We start from the raw sequence: 17,262 nt of genomic DNA, 5'->3' as shown, positions 1-17,262 counted from the left end.
TACATATCAGCCCACACTGGATGAGTGACTCCACAGACCGGCAAATCGAAACTGCTCCTGATCATGTTGTCTCACGATGTAAACCCTACATTATTAAACCATGTAAAATTCTGTATGCAAATAATTTCAGGGCCGTTCACGTAATGCATCGACTAAAAAAAAAAAATTCATGATACTCTTCATGACGCAATACCATTTCGGGGGCTGCCAACCCACCACGCAAGGAAAGCAGAATAAAGAGATTACGCAATCCGTTATCTGTATAGTCTTTGCCGTGTATTTTTATTAATGTACGCTTTTTTAATCCTTGCTTTTGATAGCCATAATGCCCGCCGCTTCTGTCCGTCTGACGTTAATCCCGGCCTTCAGTGGAAGCACTTCGTTCGAGCTCAGCTTTAAATGCCTGGATGTACGAGCCCTTTATCGATGCCATGGTTACTCAGAAGCTTTTGCACTCTATGTCAGCTACGCTATATTATAGGCTGCAAGTACGCTCAAAGGGATTGCATCGAGAAAACACTTCCGTACCCAGGCAATGGTTTGTTCCGTTGACTATGATCACGTTTCGGTCCTACGAAGAAAAGTAAAAGTAATATTAAAAAAAAAAAGTCAGTATTTGGATACTTTCATCGGAGAGAAAAGAAAAGTATTCTGCGGTATAATTAGGCTTTGCTACCGGGGTATTTTGTCCGGCGATTTTTTCGCCCTAAAATGGACTCGAATTTCCTTCAAAGAACTTCGTTTCTATACGAGTATACATTGATTCCAAAGTTTCCGAACTTCCGCTTCGACGTTACACAACATATCGAGTTACTACGACCCAAAGCGTTTCGCTTTTCCCAACGTTGGCAGCGTCCTAACGATTTCGGATAAAATGGAAGAAGAAGAGATAAAACGCGAGCTTGGAAAGTATGCAACAGACTGCCGGCGAATTCAGCGCGCATTTATATGTTTCGTGTCCGTGGATAGCGGTGCCCGTAAGTCTAGCATCATATTACGCGCTTGTATTAAATCGTCAGTCATGTCGGTGGCACGCTCCATTGGAACAACGCGCTTTCCAGAGTGAGGCGCAGCTGTAACTGGCAGCTGTACACTATTTCCACGGCTCTACAAACACAGCTGCGCGAGAGCAAACTGCGTCCCGACATGGTCACGCACATCGGCGCAGACGAGAAATGCTTGCAGACGACAAATTGTGTAACAAATGAAGAGAAAGCACGCGTAATATGGTGCACATTCAGAGCTTGCCAGCTCGAACTCACGATACGAAGTGTATCGGCCTCTATTTCACCAAAGTACAACTGACGGAAAAGTGGGAAAGAATAACATCCGGGAATTCGTTTGTCGTCCAGCACCGTCGTGCGAATGCAGACACCTCGCTGTCACGCACACCATGATTTCACTTGTAACTTTAATAATGAAATGCGGCGTGACTAGTCCATGCAGCAAACGGTGTGGGCTGTCGCACACTTTTAATTGTATTGGGAGACGTTACAATGCCATATTACGAATGGGGAGACTATGGAAGCTGCTGGTGCAGCGCACTGTTTACGTTCGATCCCCAGCCATGACGGAAAAGGGGAGCAGTTGCGCAGAAGATCGACCCGTGCTTCCGCGCCCTTCGCCCCATCCTGTTCCCACTGCACTGTGGTGTGAGCTACGTTGCCCCCCCAGGGCTAACGAAATCAAACCCGCTGACGAGCCACCGAAGGATGCAATCGATCCTTTTTTTTTTTTTCTTTTTACATTCCTTGCAAAACAACAACGTTGCAGTTAGACGTAACCTTTTCAAAACTGCCGCCGACTCGAAAAGAAAAGGTAGGCGCGTCTTGCATGCCGGGAAGCCAAATACTAAACCACGCACACAGCAGGCGATGTCGAAGCAGAAACCTTTATGAAACGCGTGACGTGATATATCGACCGTAGCTCGTGTGGTCAAACTCGTGCGCGTACATCCTGTTTCTACGAGACACGGCCTGAAAAGTGCAGCATATTGCACTCCCTCCGGTATGTGCAGGACAGGAAAGGTTATTGGGAGAGCTTTGGAGGACGCGGCCTCAAATCGAACCACAGGCGAGAAAAAGAAACACCAAGCGAAGGGAACTGGCGCGCCACACCCCCGCAGCCGTCGGCTTTCGTCACCGCTGCTGCAGTGCTGTGGCGCACCCGAAAAAACATTGCAGTGGCAAAAACAACATCCAGCAAACGCAGGAAATCCAAGTTTTTTGAGAATACGCACCTGAGGTTCTTGAGTGGCCGCCGCTGGAGTGTCAGAAGCAGCGTTGGGGACGTTTGCCGACTCAGACATGGTTCAACGGTTAGAGGGGTAGAAAACCGAAAAATAATCACACACAAACGGCAATCACGCGCTTCTCGGGGGATATACAGACCGACACAGAAAATATGGGACTCCTAGCTGAGAGGAGCAAGTTTTGGCCATCCGCTGTGGCTGCGCAGGCAGGTCATTTGGAAGGCTCAAATGGCGCACCGTGGCAAGACGCACAGCGCCATCACGCGGCCGCTTTTGGAACGTGGCGGGTTGGAGAACTTCGGGACGCCGGGGAGGAACGGGGACGAACGGGCAGTAAAATGGCGGCCCCATATTGTGGCAGTGCTGTGACGTTTGGTTGGTGTGACACGTGTGACGTCACTCGTAGGTGAAGGCGCTCTCCCCGGGCCAGTTCGAAAGTACGCATTTCGGTGTTTCGTCGTGGTCGACGAAAATGGGAGAGGTGACGGCTGTTTTGAATTGCCAGCTGCCTGAAAACTAGGCGCTTTGGGAAGCGATGTACGGCGGCGGAGAGTGAAAGTAATTATGTGCACAGCTGCACACAGTGGTTTAATCGGATGAGATCACATCGATTACTCTCGGGAAATTTGCCTGCGAAATGTGGACATTTAGCTCAATTCTATTAGTTCACTTTTACTTCTTGGTGTTTTCAGTTTTGAAATCATCTTGCAGTCCGGTCGCGTCCACTCAGCGTCGGCGAATTCTCCATGGGCGTTTATTACCAGTCTCTGCCTGTGAGGAGAGGAGGATTAAACACCTCTGTTGGAGATCGGATAGCTGAAACTTTTTTTTTTCCGGTGTCCTCCCTTCATCGAAGCAGTCGAAAAATAAACATCTGTCTTTTGGTTTTGCGATACCGATACCTCTCCACTTCCTTCAATATACAGGATGTTGAGGGAATGACCGACAGGAATTCATTCGAAGGCCGTTCAGAAAAATTCTAAGGCGCAACACAACTGAAGAAAAAAAAAAGAGAATTAGCCACCATACTTCAGAGAGAAAACGCGACGCGACACCACTGACGCAATCGAGAGATAGCTTTTTTGAGACAGTTCCGTTGTGTCACGTTTTCTGCGTGTTCCCGTCCAGGCTTATTATAATGCTAGTTAGTATACTCACGGTCTGTTGTACTCTAAATTCCAATTTCCCGTCGGCTTCGCCTTCGCACCTTAGTTAAGCAATGTTACTGTATTTTGCATTATGGTCAGGCAACCTCTCTTTATTGTTCATCACGCGGAAGGTAACGTTAAAATAATTTTCAGATTTGAGGTGCTCCGATGTATTCTAGGGGAGCGCTGTGGTTGACGCCTGGCAACAACATTGTTGCTTCGCAAGCCACAGCCAGCCCGACATGTTATTCAAGCTGAATGAGCGGAAAGATTCGCGTACCGTTGCCTTGTATCTGTATCCCGTTACCCCGTATCGATACAATTCCCTGACGGACGCGCCTCCAGTTCTCGCATGGGCGAAACAAGTGAAAGTTTCGCGATCTTTTAAAAGCTACATAAAAATACAGAACGTCCACTGTTAACACTTTCCTCGTCGATCTGGGTAACGTTGTTTTATGTCAAATAAAAGAAAACATTGGAAACTGAAGCCGCAAGTATTTTCCTGATTTTTTTATGTTGATAGATAATAATTCTTGGTGATATTCTCGATTACGTACTACCGGGGAATACAATGAGGACGAAAATGTCGTCTATAGGATAAGATTTCCCATTGCTCCTCACCCACAATAAGCAGCGTGTAATAACAGCAAAAGGCATTTCCCTTTCCTCACGTCCGTTCAGGAGAGAACATGATCCCTGGATTTCTTGGGGTCCATGTGTTTGTGCATGTCCCAGAATGGTGAAGTTTGCCCTGTTCTTTTTTTTTTCTTTTTTTTTTGCAGTTCTTCGCTGCAAGTTCCGTGTACAATGTCCACGAAGAGATGAAGGATAAGTGCTTCACTGGTGGAACGTACGACGAAGGGAAATAGGAGCTCGCACAACTGATTGGTCTTCGGGGGACGTGCTCTGGTCTTTTAGAGAGAGAGAGAGAGAGCTATATAAACAGCGCTTACCTAACTCAACAGCTTACTCAATAACGACTCAGAATAGAGTAAGCTATTTTAGTTATAGACAGTTCGTCATCCGTTCTTTTTTTTTTTTTCACTTGAGTTAGGATGCGATGTAGCCTATGCATAGTCTACCACACACATATGTCTATGACAAACACCTGTACGTCAATGATGAAAGAAGGAAGTCACTGAAAAGGTTAGCCAACTGTAGGACTCGAACCCACATCTTCTGGATTACCGGTCCAGGGCTCTTACCAACTGAGCTAAGCTAACACACCGAGGCACAATTTTGAGGCTTTGTATGTATTTGTCCTTTCTATGTGTTCCAGCCTCAGAACATCAATTGCCAACCTGTACGTCGTCCGTAAACACGTATAGCGGCATCTTTCAGGCACATGTTATATGTTTATATAGGCTTTCTAACATAACGTTGTACCTTCTGTAATAGATTGTCCAGACCTGTTTACCAATTTCTTTCAACATACTCCTTACAGGGAAAGTTCGCCTCCTACGATAATTTAAATAATATGCTTGACAAGAGTTATTTGACTCCAAACTGTGAGCTCTTTCGCGCTCGAAATCGACGTATATTTCCAGAGTTATTCGTGCTTCCTCCTGACCACCGGCAGCGAGCTCCGACCTACGGGGAGGACGAAGCAGGAAGAAGAAGAAGAATCACCTCATCAACTCCCGTGACGTTCCTGTGACTATTCTCCACACGGCGGCACGACACGCAACAGGAGCGGCAGGAGTATATCATTCACACTGCTGGGTGTCACGGGAAAACGGACCAATAGTGAGCCAAACAGGCATGTCATTATACAAACGCCCTCATGCCGTCACGCTGACGTCGCAAATACGTCTCTCTGCGCGGGATTTTCAAGCCGTGTGAATTCCTATGATTCATAAAGCCGGTAATAAATTGTACTGCTGAAGTCGACGAAAAGTGAAGCCGTGATTCGATAAATCTGGAATCGTAGTATCGGTGGTAATACAAACTACGAAACTACGCTTGGAGAGCGAACTATACCTTTAAATCGCCCAGGTATATTCGGCCCTCTTTTATATCAGAGTTTGCAAGTTTAATTCACTTCAATTTAATTTAAATTTATTTAACTCGGGGAGCGCACCTGTCGCTCCGGATATAGTCGCGGTTTTCGTAAAATTGTATACGTTATTGTGATAGCGGTTTGTTTCCAATATCTCGTTGGACAATAACGCGCAGGAATGGCATACAATCACTGGCCACTTTGCAAGGTCTGCTGGGAGACACCTGTACAGGATACAGAAACTGACAAAATGGCAAAAAACGTGGGTGAGCGGATTGCGCTTTTTCCGTGTTCTTTCTTTTGTTTTCACGTATTTTCGTTCGGAAGGTACCCGAAATTTAGGGAACAGACTTGTGAGAAACAAAAAGGCTGCTGCTGGATTTTCCTTTATGGGTCCATTCATCCAAGGCACTTTGTGAAGAGAATACACGCAGACCAAGTCTCATCAGAGCTTAGTCTCATCGATGTTTGTACTAAGATACGCAGACTCTGCCAGTCCTGCCTCGGGGTGCACCATCAACTTCTGTTTACACGCTTCTAGTCTTTGCGCTTCCAATGTCCTCCGAACGATAAAGGATGGAGAATCATGAGTTCGCAGGCACGACTTCTCGAACGCGTATCAACGGTCACACATTTTCACATCCAGTCCTCTTTACATATAGGTCACAGTTCAGTTCTCGGTAGCAGAGCGCACGGTTGTTGGCATCCAAAAAAGGTCAGTTCGTCATGCTTCGAGGCAGTAAGTACAATATACACAAAATACGTCCTGCGAACTGCGTTCTCTCTCACTTGTCCGGCGCGGTTTCGTCGGCCTCCCGAATCGTACCGAAACCGGTACGCCGCGTAAACCGGGGACTTTTTGATAGTGCGGCGCAAAATCGCGAACCATTCTTCCTGACTTCGACGTCCGTCGTGCCGTTCTCTTCCCTTTTATGCGACTTCATTCTTCTGAACGTGTCACCGAGCATCCTCTGGATATTGTAGCCAGAGGACCTATTGTCATCTTGCGTGTGCGCGCCGTCCTTGTTGTTCCGTGCGTCGTGGTCTCTCGAGTTCTTTTTGCTGCTGTCAACCTTTGAAGGTTCTACGGACGTGCTCGGTCGAGGGCCGTCTGAAAACCAGACGGAGCGCTTTCGATGGAGGTCTGGGGACCTTTCTAGAGAGGCTATCCTCGACGGTGTCTCTGGCGATCTTAGACGTCGTAGGAGTTCTGGTGATGTGACTGGAGACGATGCTGTTTCGAGGCTTCTAGTAGGGACATAAGATGGGATCTGAGCACAGGGTCGAGGGACTGGACTCCGGCTGGCTATGCTGTCATGTGGCGCGTTGGTGGCCGGGAGGGAGGGCCTCCGTGGCAGAAGGGAACGGTAAGATGACTCACTGAAGTTCACGGCTCTCTGAAAGTAAAGCATACAAGGTATGTTGCATCAGCATGTCGAACGAAGGTTTGCGGGTGGCTTCCACAGATGCATGTCCAAGCGCTACCCCAAGCGCTACCCCAAGCGCCACTTCAAGCGCCAACACTAGTGGACTTCCCAGCGAGGCGACCGGCCGCCTTATGCCACGCGCCTGGGTAGGTCACGTGATTACTTAAGACTACGTCATTGGCAATCCTTCACACCCATTAATAAGAGTTGACGTGTTACAAAGTGCGAGGAAATGTGTCCGCTGTCTAGTAGAAAGATGCTATGGTTTTCCACGACAACAATGTAAAATCGCTGCTATAAAATATAGGTGAGTGATCGCATCATGTGTCATAAGCTATAGTCTTTGAAAACTTTGTACGACTCCAAGTTTGAAAAACAAAATTAGAATGCTTGCATAGCGAAGAACGTTCTCTTTTATCGCTAGGCAGGCCCTGCGACAGGCATTTGCCACGCGCTCCTATTGCCTCTGTCTGCCAAACATCTGTGGAAAGCCACCGCACTCTTGTATAGTCTGTAGAGTTAAGCTTGTTGTACGTCCCCGTTCATTTTTATCTTCAGTGACTATTCTCCGTACAGCAGTGTTTCCCTCATGAAGAAAAAGGCTGAGCTCGCTTTGCTGTCTGAGCGTCGCAAGATCGCATCCATCACACTTTTTCACAAGATTTTTCACAACAAGGCATTACACACAGATATGCTACAGAGTGCATATTACAGTTCATCGCGCCTTGACCATCCTAATAAAATAATGAGGCCATTTTGTAAGCACGACTTTTATCAGGAGTCTTTCTTGCCTCGTTCAAGAAGACACTGGAATGATCTTGACCATGATATTGCAACCATTACTAATCCTGTTTCATTCAAAAAGAGAATTGTTGATGTAATGGGTGACTTGAGCATTTAGTGCCCACAATGTTCTTTAGTTATACTGTGTAATGTCCATTGCTTGTTTATTTGTTGCTATTCATATAAGTGTTTTTGCACTTTGCCATGCACTTTGTCCATTGCTTGTTTATTTGTTTCTGTTCATATAAGTGTTTTTGCACTTTGCCTATAACTTGCTTTGTACGTTGCTACTATGCAACCCACGACTCCGCCATGTTATGCCTACGGGCCTTTGACGTATAATAAATAAATAAATAAATAAAAAAAAATTATGCGGCAGCCCAGCCCTTCATGTAGGAAGGCGTTCTGGCGCAACCAGTTGACGTCCGTATACCCTGCAGGCGAGAAATCCCAAGTGCAAGTGAACTGGTGTTTTAGTTGCAAGTGTTTTTTACGTGGGAGGATCGCCAGCGAGGCGTTACATATACCGCACGTTCGCGATGTCCTGCACGCCACCAGCAGTACTTCTAAATTATTAGATTTGAGGAGGCGTTCAAACAGGAAAGCACTCATGTTAATGGCTGCCAATATCTCGAATAAAATACTGTACTTCTAATGGCTCAGTAGAAGCCTTGTCTTCAAAATATTGGCAATGCCCAACCTATGTCTTTCGCCCCCGACCTACGTTCGCTGAATTTGGTTCCTCTTGGTTCAGACCTCATTCCTCAGTGATATTTTTGTCACATATAGATGATCTTTATCGCGAAAAACGCTGTCCATGCAGTCAGAGACCGTAGATTGCAGTGACGTCGAGGAGGCATTCCAGAGCTTCAAGCACGATTATATATATATATATGCACACACACAAATTGAATTTGGCGTCTCTTCCCGTCATGCGTAAACTTTATTACACAGCCGCTTATAAGCCCTAACATGTTGTACCCTAGAATAAGCGAAAAATGGCAGACTTCGTAATGGTCTAGGAAATTGATTTTAGTCTCACCTTAAGCAATCGTGGAGAACAGAGTGCAGATGCCATGTAAGAGTTTGATGACGCAGTTACATGCGCTCCTGAAGATTCTGCGTCGGTACTATGAACGGCAGTGGACATCTGCGACAGACAAATCAGGCTTACACGGGAAACGTAACCATGCTCTAGAACAGGGGCAGAGCTATCTTATCTTCCGAGCACTCGGAGCATTAATTGCTGGTATTCGTTTATGTTTCTGCACACTACGTTGATTCCCTTTGTCACGAGCATAGCTAATTAAGAAAGACATTCTCAGCAAAAAGGGGGAAATACATGGGTTTACCCATCACTCTCAACAGCCCAGTGCTCAGTGGGCGCATAAGCGTTATTTTCTTGACTCTAGGCAACGTCAGTTCTGATCAGAGCGAGTAACACGTGAATGTGAAACCGATACTTCCAGGCCCCGATCTTGAACTCTCACATAGCACGCGTTGTCGTTATTTTTGAAGTTGGCGCGCTCAAAATGTCACGGGGCACGTGAAAAGCGTTTTGGTAGGCCAGGATTTCGGAGAAATGTCATGATAGGCCTTGCTGTGATTACTCGATGTGGCCTTTACAGCTCAGTGGCGTTACCGCTTGAGACTCTCCCACCTGCTGACTGTTGACTCTCCCACCTGCTGCCACTGTGGTGCTCTAGAGGATCTGGAGCACATTCTTCTTCATTGCCCTCACTACCAACCTTCCCGGACCTCACTCTCCGAGACTCTTCGTCTGCTGGACTCTCGCCCCTTCTCCCTCTCGAAATTGCTTGGCCCCTGGCCCAATCCAGCCCAGCAACGATCAGCGCTCAAAGCCCTTTTGACATTTCTGGACACCATCGGACTCCGATCGTTATTGTGAAGGGGCTCTGTATTTTATACCCCACATCCCCACCAGCAATGGGGTAGAGCATCGCCTCTGGCGATGAACCTCCCCACTGTCCTTCTGAAAATAAAGTTGTTGTTGTTGGCCTTGCTGTCTGGGTTTTCCTCAGAAGCTGTGAGACATATGTCGGCACAGATCCCTTAGAAGTCGGCCCAGGACGCACATTCCCCCCCCCCCCCCCCCAGAGCGTTAGTCGTGACCTTGCCCACCTCTGTGAGGTCGACAACGGCAGCACCACTACCTCCACCACCACCCAACACCAACCCTGCCATGGAATATCGACAAGTTAATCTTTCCAGCGCTCTACAGCGAGCAGTTCAAACTTGATATGATCATAGGTACAAGTCGTGTTTCGCTGCCAACCGACCTTCCATGTCGCTTCCCCGCGGGTTCTTTTCGCCTCTATCTTCAGACCTCCATGCTCACGACCCTCATCCGCCCCCGCATTATCTCGAAACGCGCGACATCTCATGGGGAACTTGTACTTGCATTTTCGTTAGGCATCTTGTATATACGTGATACATCCTTTGTTTCATGTAACTAACTTACGTGAGACAGATCCCTCCTGTGAAACGAGAGTTCCGCATCTCCGCAACACAGTCGCTATCGGTCTATATTCCCATTGTCTTCGTGTTCCTGTCAACCACTCTTGACGTCATATTAATTGAGCCCGGCGAGACAGAAATCCGGTGTATTGTGCCTTGTAGCTCTGTCATGGATGATATATCAGCACGTGCTTCACCCTTGCCACGCTAATACACTGGACCGCTTCACAGTATACCCTTGAAGCAACAGGTCATCACACGTGCATGAGGCATCCAGTGTATTTTTAAGTCTCGCAACCTTACCAGAAAACGGATCTGTCACGCGACCTACGTTTCGAGCAATATTTTTCATCTTTCGACGCCTATAGTGGACGGCGCAACGTGGGGTTCACCTTTTAAACGCTCTCCTACGTCACGGGTGAACGTTTGAAAAAACCAAGAGTCAGCGTGGGGGTGTTGGTGTACCAGGGTCTCGTGGACACCACTTGCCACAAGCAGAGTTGTGCCAAACTCGTTACAAGTAACTCGTTACTTGGTAACGGTTACTTTTTTTGGTAACGAAGTAACGATTCAGTTACTTTTTAAAAAATGGTAATAGTAACGGAATCAGTTACAAAAATTGGTAACTCGTTACTGACGTTACTCGTTCCTTTTCTTCGGCGCGGGGGAGCACATTTCGGCACTCCGTGTGACGCAATGCGTGGACCTGCGTGACCCACGACCACGTGGATGTGTTGTTGACGTGCTGAATCGTCTTAAAGCCCTTGTCTTTTCTCTTGTTTCTGTAATTTCCGACCATCACTCCCTCTCAAGAATGGGCACCAATTGTGCTATGGGTACAAAAAACGCGTTTCGACTTCAGCCTTTTCTTGTCTTTGCTAAGCTTCTGAGCGGCCTGAATTATGACGCAGCCCCTCGTCTGTTTTTGTGAACCGTTGGTGATCGGTGGCACGAAAACCGGTGTCTTTTCTTGTGTTTTCATAACCTCCGATCACCCCCACTTCGGCAGCAGATGTCTTCACACGGAGGAGAACGAATATCACTGATGTAAATTTCGAGTATCAGCTTCTTGTGAAGTGCAATTTCTCATTAATAATGAGTTGAAGGCAAGTGACGGCATGTTTGTTGGCTCCTTTAACTATGCGGCGGTAACGTAAAAGTAACTCGTTACCTGTAAGTAACGACAACTAGTTACTTTTGTATGTTGGTAACGAGTGACGTATTTAGTTACTTTTTTCTGAAGTAACGGGTAACGATATTTAGTTCCTATTTTTTGGTAACGGGCACAAGTCTGGCCACAAGCAGAGCGTTACGGACGTGATAGGTTACTCCTATACTTGCAGCTGAACACTTCGAGAGACCTTTAATGTTGGTGGCATTTGAGCATAAATATATAAAAATATATAAATAATAGTAAAAATAAAATATAATATAAAATAATAAAAAGACAAAGGTTATTTGCTTCTTTCGCGAACCTGCGTTGCAAGTTTTACCGTAAACGGCCAAATAGACGCGCAGAAAGTCGGCACCGCGAAGACCAAAACACGTCCGCTTCTATAACATTACGGCAAGCACCTCTGCCAGTGAAGCAGTTGTGGGATAGGTCACGTGCACATGGGAACCAATACGAATGATCGAGGGTCTTGCTCCTCGGGCGTCAGAGCTCGACGCTGAGGTGCGTTCATGGGTTTGTATCTCGCCAAAAATTGCTCTTTGTTTTTCTTCCGTACGCTGGCGTGCAGTACGATGGCTGTATGTGATGTAATTATCACATACAGGGTGTTTGTGTTGATCTGTTGCAGGTTTTTCCTTCTTCTTTTTCTTTTTTTTTAGAAAAAGCACCGCGAACAGCATAGCTGCCGTTTCTGCGAGTGGGTTATACGGCTCTAGGCGGACATTATGTCGAAGAGAGCATTCTACTAGCTCGCTAATTACATCTGTCATTTGATTGTTTTTTTTTTCGAGGAAATGTGAGATAACGGAATTGGAGCCAGTGCTTACTTAGGGCCACCGTACTTGAAAAAAAAAAGAAAAAGAAACAGAGAGAGAGAGAGAGAGATAAGTCATAAAACGAGCAACTACGTTGAAGTATACGTCGCCAACCTTTGAACTGAAACCGAAATCACTCCCATCAGGAGCGCGGAAACAGACACGACCTTCGCCCTCCGGCTGCCTATCTGGGCCGCAAAGCGGTTTATCTGGTCAGCTGATCGGCATCTATTCCAGTCAGCTTCATCGCTTCAAAGCACGTGATCCTCAGACGTGGAATGAGCGTTGTTCTCCCCTGCGCTCGCGACACTCTTGTTTCCCAAACGTTGTCCCTTGCGCGCTTGGAGGCTCTGTTTCCGCTTGTTTCCGTTTCGGTTCATTTGCATAGCAAAATTTTGCGATGGATATTTCAACGTATTTGCTCGGTTCATGATTTTTCAAAAGTAGAGTAGTAGTGTAGACTCCAGTTCTGCTATCACATTTCCCAGAAACCCATAATTAAAAACTCAAGTATGAATTTTAGGGGAAACATCCCCATGTCATCGTCACTTCTCCTTCATTTATTGTTGTTGTATGAATTTTAGGTAATTAGTGATCTAGTAGTTACATACTCTCTATAGCAGAATTTCCAGAATCCCCTGCAAAAACTGCATCCATGTTCATCTCGAGGCTTTTTAATAAAATATCCGTAACGAATAAAAAAAAAAAATTGAACCTGTACATCAAAATGTCACAACCCCTCCAAGGTAGTCAACAGGTATTGTGTGAATATAAACACGTTTTTAGTATGGCTTCTGGTAACATGAGGTAAACACATAAGTAACGAAAAGTTGTTTTAGTTGCTCCGAGAAACATGCGTTCCATTTACCGTAATTTCACGCGTATTTAGCCGCGGCTTATGCGTGATTTTTTTTTCTCACGGGCGCTCTGCGGCTTATCCACCGGTGCGGCTTATCTGATGACTATTTGTTCCTGGTATTTTCCCCATACGACGGTTTTAACGAAAGGGCCGACAGTGTCTCTGGAACAGCACTGCCCTGCCGATACACAAACAGTGCGTAACAGGGACGGGTCCACATTCGAGTAGACTGATCTTCCTGGTGCATTCCCCAAAGCAGCTTTAACGATAGTGGTGACAGTGATTCACGTCTTCTGGAAGACCACTGACCCATCAATCCATGAAAAACTCCCAACAAGGGCACAATCCGATCTTGGTAGAACTCTAGAGCTGACCTCCTTTGCTGTACACTATGCCGGCCCTGTAGTATGGACCACAAGGTTTATGGCCTTCTGGTCTCCTTTGTCTCACAAATCAGTCGTCTCGGATTGCCCGCGGCTTATCTGCGAGTGCGGCTTATCTGCCAGAAAATTTTCAAAACGTTCCTAAAAACGCGTCCTGCGGCTTATCTGCGGTGCGGCTTATACACGTGAAATATATATACTCATTCAAATTCGCATTCAAGGCATGCGTCAGAAGATAGAGAAGAGGTGTATCCCTTACCTCTATAGTTTGGTAGGTAGGTAGTGGTTCGTCCACGGGTGTATGCTTTGGATTACGATTTAACCTGGAACGATGGCGAGGCGGTATTTAGCGGAGGCGAAGGTATATATACTGCGCCACGACACACAAAGCAGAGGACAGGTCGTTAATATGACGGGATGAAAAAGACCTAGAAAGCAGCACGCTTCGCACACACAGATGCGTTAGAACCACGTGGTTAGAACCAGTGTTGCCACGTCCTGCGAACAGTCCCGTCTTTTTGTAGGATTTCAGTCTCTCTCGATGGGAGTTTTGGCGAAAGCTAAGACACCTTTTTTAAATGCGACACAGCTGATGAGAATACTGAAAAAAAAAAAAATGAAAAATTCGATTTTGTTTAAAGTCAGTTAACAGTAATGATAATGTAGTTTAGTACTAAACATGATAACGTGAGCATAACTGACGTTACAAATCCACATCCACCCATATGCAGCACGTCAAATAGTAATAGCGCTTATTGCTTCCAATAATTTTGTATTTTAATCGTACTTGAACATCGGTTTAAATGAGCTGATATCAGTTACATCTTTAATATCGTGCATTGTTGTTTTAGCGACACGACATATCCCCCGATATCATATTAATTTGATAACGCGCGTGATGTCGAATCGACGGTTAACGGCTCTATATACACTCTACCGTGGCACCAGCTTTCAGTATTTCCGAGTTGGCAACACTGGTGAAGGCGTTATAGGAGCCGAGAACGAAAGATGAAACTTACATGAACTCTAACGATGAAATTTTGTCCCTTAGCAACTGCTGCGTTTTGTTAAATTTGTACTGCGTTAGGTTTTTCTCCCGCTCGAATCTTGCAGCGTTATCCTTGAGTTCCTTCGTTATTCTCCCCTGCCAATACAGCTCCAAGTTTCTGGTCAAAGATAAAAGTTTCAGAATCACTGGCACTGTCGAAAGCACAACGATCCATTTCTTTGTAACGGGTCAATTTCTGGAGCAGCTGTCGCTTCTTTCATCGCGTTGAAGTTCATGCTATACGTGCAATTGTACGGGAAGTGGCTCGTTTTGAAAAGATCATTATTGGGCAATCTTCGCCGTACATGTGCCGTCACGCCCGAGACGAATTGGATTGGCTATGCTGAGACGTTTCTTTTGAGTCGGCGCACGGAATACAATGGTAACTATATTCATAGCTCCTTACTTGATCTGCTGGGTAGCTTCGGTGCGAACTCGAAGAATTTCGTCCCTCTTCAATTCGAGTTCTTTGGTGACTGCTCCCAGCTCGCTTTGATACTTGTCACTTGATGCTTCTAGCTGTTTGATGTCCGACGACTGTGCCATGATTCTTTGTTGGAGGACTTTTTCTGTTCCTGCGAAGGCGCTTTCCTGAAAAGTGTGCGAGGAGGTATAGGGACAGCCTATAGAGCACTTTACCGGTTGTGTGTGTGTGTCCTGAGCTGGTGTCCGATATTGTGGGCTATATGTACAGATACTGTACGCAAAGCTCTTCCAGGTAAACGTAGGAAACAACCTGTATACCAGGTTTCTGTATCGATTACTTAAAGTTTTAGCACTTGAATGTCACAGGTGCGTGTGGCCGAGATAAAGCCAACCGAGGACAGTCTTAAGCGTTGCCAAACCATAATTAACAATTTTACTTGAAACCTGTGTCACTGACGCTGCGCAGAACCCAAACCGGAAGCTGCTTACGGCGACGTCACCGCAAAGAAATCGTTAGCAGATTTAATGTAGTTATCCTGCGTGGCGATGTATATGTTAAGAAGGAATTAGAGAACAGGCGGTACTTTATTTTTGATTTGGATCTGGACTATCGCTTTAAACGGGATTTATCGTCATAACACTATGTTTTAAGAGAGTGAGAGAGAAAAGAACGTTTCAGTCTTCTACTTGTGCGTCACCGTAAAAATACAAACTCCCTACACTTAACGCCAACTTTATCTTCTCCAGAACACAGAAACGACAGTCCGTAGAGACGCCAAACCCGAGGTGATCTGCGCTGAGATTGTACGTAAGAACGCTCGAGCGGACGAAATTATGTCCACAGACTGATGCTGAGGATTGACCTCTCACGCTTCCCCTTAACCCCCCCCCTTCCGCACATATAAGCGCCACAACACTGCCGTCTGACTTTGTCAAACCAATATCGTCGACTGCGTCTGTCGCTTACGAGCTACCACTGCTAATTAAGTCGGCTGCCACGCCATGCAGTTACTAAACGACAACAGCTAAGAGGCCATGTCTTCGCGCCCTTCTGGCTCGAGGAGTCAGGTTCTTCAGGAGAACTGCTTATGGGTTCACCATAAAGAATCTTCCCTTAGCTTCCTTTGAAGCACACAAAAATGCACCAAGACATTCGAAGACGCCATAAATGTTTCTTTTTTCTTTTTCACCCAATATCCGCACACTGACAAACCAACGCAAACGGAAAGGTACGTTGCAGGATAAGGACGGTTACGAGCTTTACCTTTAGTAGAAGAGCGCCCCCTTTTACCTGAGAACGGACTTGCTGTAGAACCTTTTCTAACTCGGCCTTCAATTTCTGCGTCTCTGACTTGTACGACTGGCATATGGTTGCCTTGACAAGCTCGTGTTCCTCGTTGAGCCTCTTCTCAAGTTCCGCTGCGATTGATTAGATGATTTCTTACCATTTGTCAGGAAACTGGTGTTCGTCTTTTAGTTATGGCTACATATAAATGAAACACTACCTAGCTGTTCAACTTGTTGTTGAATCAGTTTCGCTTTTTCTTCGTTATGCCGAGCGTCTGCTTCGTGCTTTTGCTTCTCAGTCGTTTCTGCGAAGTAGGCGGCCTGCAACTCGAGCTCTCGCCGATGTTGCTGCTTTAGATTCTGGGAGAAGGTGGAACAATAACGGTGGAGTGACAGTTTCGAAAGATGAACAAGGTTTGATGCGAGTTCTTGCGACACGACACAGATGACACACGACATAAAAACAAGATGACGCGGAGTGTATGCGCATGAACACTAATGCACAATGTCGTGCAAGAGGAAAGTTGGAGGGCCTTGTCATCGCTACTCCAATATCTGACGTTTCTGACGTACAAAGTAGGCCGTCAAACAGCCTTCGAACGTTTCCGTTTACACTTTCGTTGCGCTTTATTGTGATGGTACTTTATGAACATCATACTCTGGCAAGTCGAGCCGCGTTCTTTTCTTTTTTTTTTTTTTGTCGTGCCAAAACATGTAAGATGTGCGCGGTTTAGTTAGTTCTATCGCAATCATCGTCTTTTTCGTCTTCAATAGCCTCGGCGACAAGAGATGAAAAGAAGAGGCGAAATTAACGTTCTGATTTTGCTTTTCCGGTTTTCGTGCGGAAACAGGTATATACTGGCATGAGTTTGCAACCTAATTAAGATGGACAATGGCTTGTTTGCTTCCCGTGTTATTTCTTCTTCGTTCAATTTATTGTAAACTTTTCTTCTCCCAAAGCAGATATGGAATCTGCCTTTCCACACATGATGAACGAATGCATGAGAGATTGACAGCGATGAAAGATGAAAGTCACTGAAAAGGTTAGCCAGCTGTAGGGATCGAACCCACATCTTCTGGATTACCGGTTGACAGATTGACAGCGTTCACTAGCAAATGTGACAAACAGACAAGACAGCGGCTAGCCTTCACTCACATTGCCGTGGGAGAGGTCCATAACGTTT

General features: G+C 46.0%; 3 protein-coding genes and 1 non-coding gene across 9 annotated transcripts in view; 1 reads left to right on the top strand and 3 right to left on the bottom strand.

Moving 5' to 3' along the window:
• Positions 1-2,493, bottom strand: part of LOC135377412 (uncharacterized protein ZK1073.1-like) — a 170,123-nt gene extending 167,630 nt beyond the window's left edge. For 3 of the 5 annotated variants that reach the window (XM_064609794.1, XM_064609796.1, XM_064609795.1), the window contains exon 1: positions 2,240-2,493. In XM_064609794.1, the coding sequence (XP_064465864.1) occupies positions 2,240-2,308 (69 nt within the window). In that variant the 5' untranslated portion in view covers positions 2,309-2,493. The remainder of the gene's footprint in view (positions 1-2,239) is intronic. The other 2 variants (XM_064609797.1, XM_064609798.1) reach the window with 1 other exon arrangement.
• Positions 1-17,262, top strand: part of LOC135377413 (growth hormone secretagogue receptor type 1-like) — a 415,573-nt gene that overhangs the window by 15,882 nt on the left and 382,429 nt on the right. The gene's annotated exons all lie outside the window — the stretch shown is intronic.
• On the bottom strand, positions 4,549-4,622 carry Trnat-ggu (transfer RNA threonine (anticodon GGU)). The gene has a single exon. It is a non-coding gene; the product is annotated as a tRNA-Thr (tRNA).
• Positions 5,766-17,262, bottom strand: part of LOC135377408 (protein FAM184A-like) — a 63,947-nt gene continuing 52,450 nt past the window's right edge. The window contains exons 13-19 of one of the 2 annotated variants that reach the window (XM_064609786.1): positions 16,297-16,438; positions 16,083-16,210; positions 14,772-14,956; positions 14,337-14,483; positions 13,577-13,640; positions 8,651-8,758; positions 5,766-6,795 (exon numbers count right to left, since the gene is read on the bottom strand). In XM_064609786.1, coding sequence (XP_064465856.1) covers positions 6,184-6,795; positions 8,651-8,758; positions 13,577-13,640; positions 14,337-14,483; positions 14,772-14,956; positions 16,083-16,210; positions 16,297-16,438 — 1,386 coding nt within the window. In that variant the 3' untranslated portion in view covers positions 5,766-6,183. The remainder of the gene's footprint in view (positions 6,796-8,650; positions 8,759-13,576; positions 13,641-14,336; positions 14,484-14,771; positions 14,957-16,082; positions 16,211-16,296; positions 16,439-17,262) is intronic. The other variant, XM_064609787.1, reaches the window with a different exon arrangement.

Source organism: Ornithodoros turicata, chromosome 1 (assembly GCF_037126465.1).
Source record: "Ornithodoros turicata isolate Travis chromosome 1, ASM3712646v1, whole genome shotgun sequence".
Lineage (NCBI taxonomy): Eukaryota > Metazoa > Arthropoda > Arachnida > Ixodida > Argasidae > Ornithodoros > Ornithodoros turicata.
Note: the sequence above shows the minus strand (reverse complement) of the source record. Positions and strands in the feature narration are given on the sequence as shown.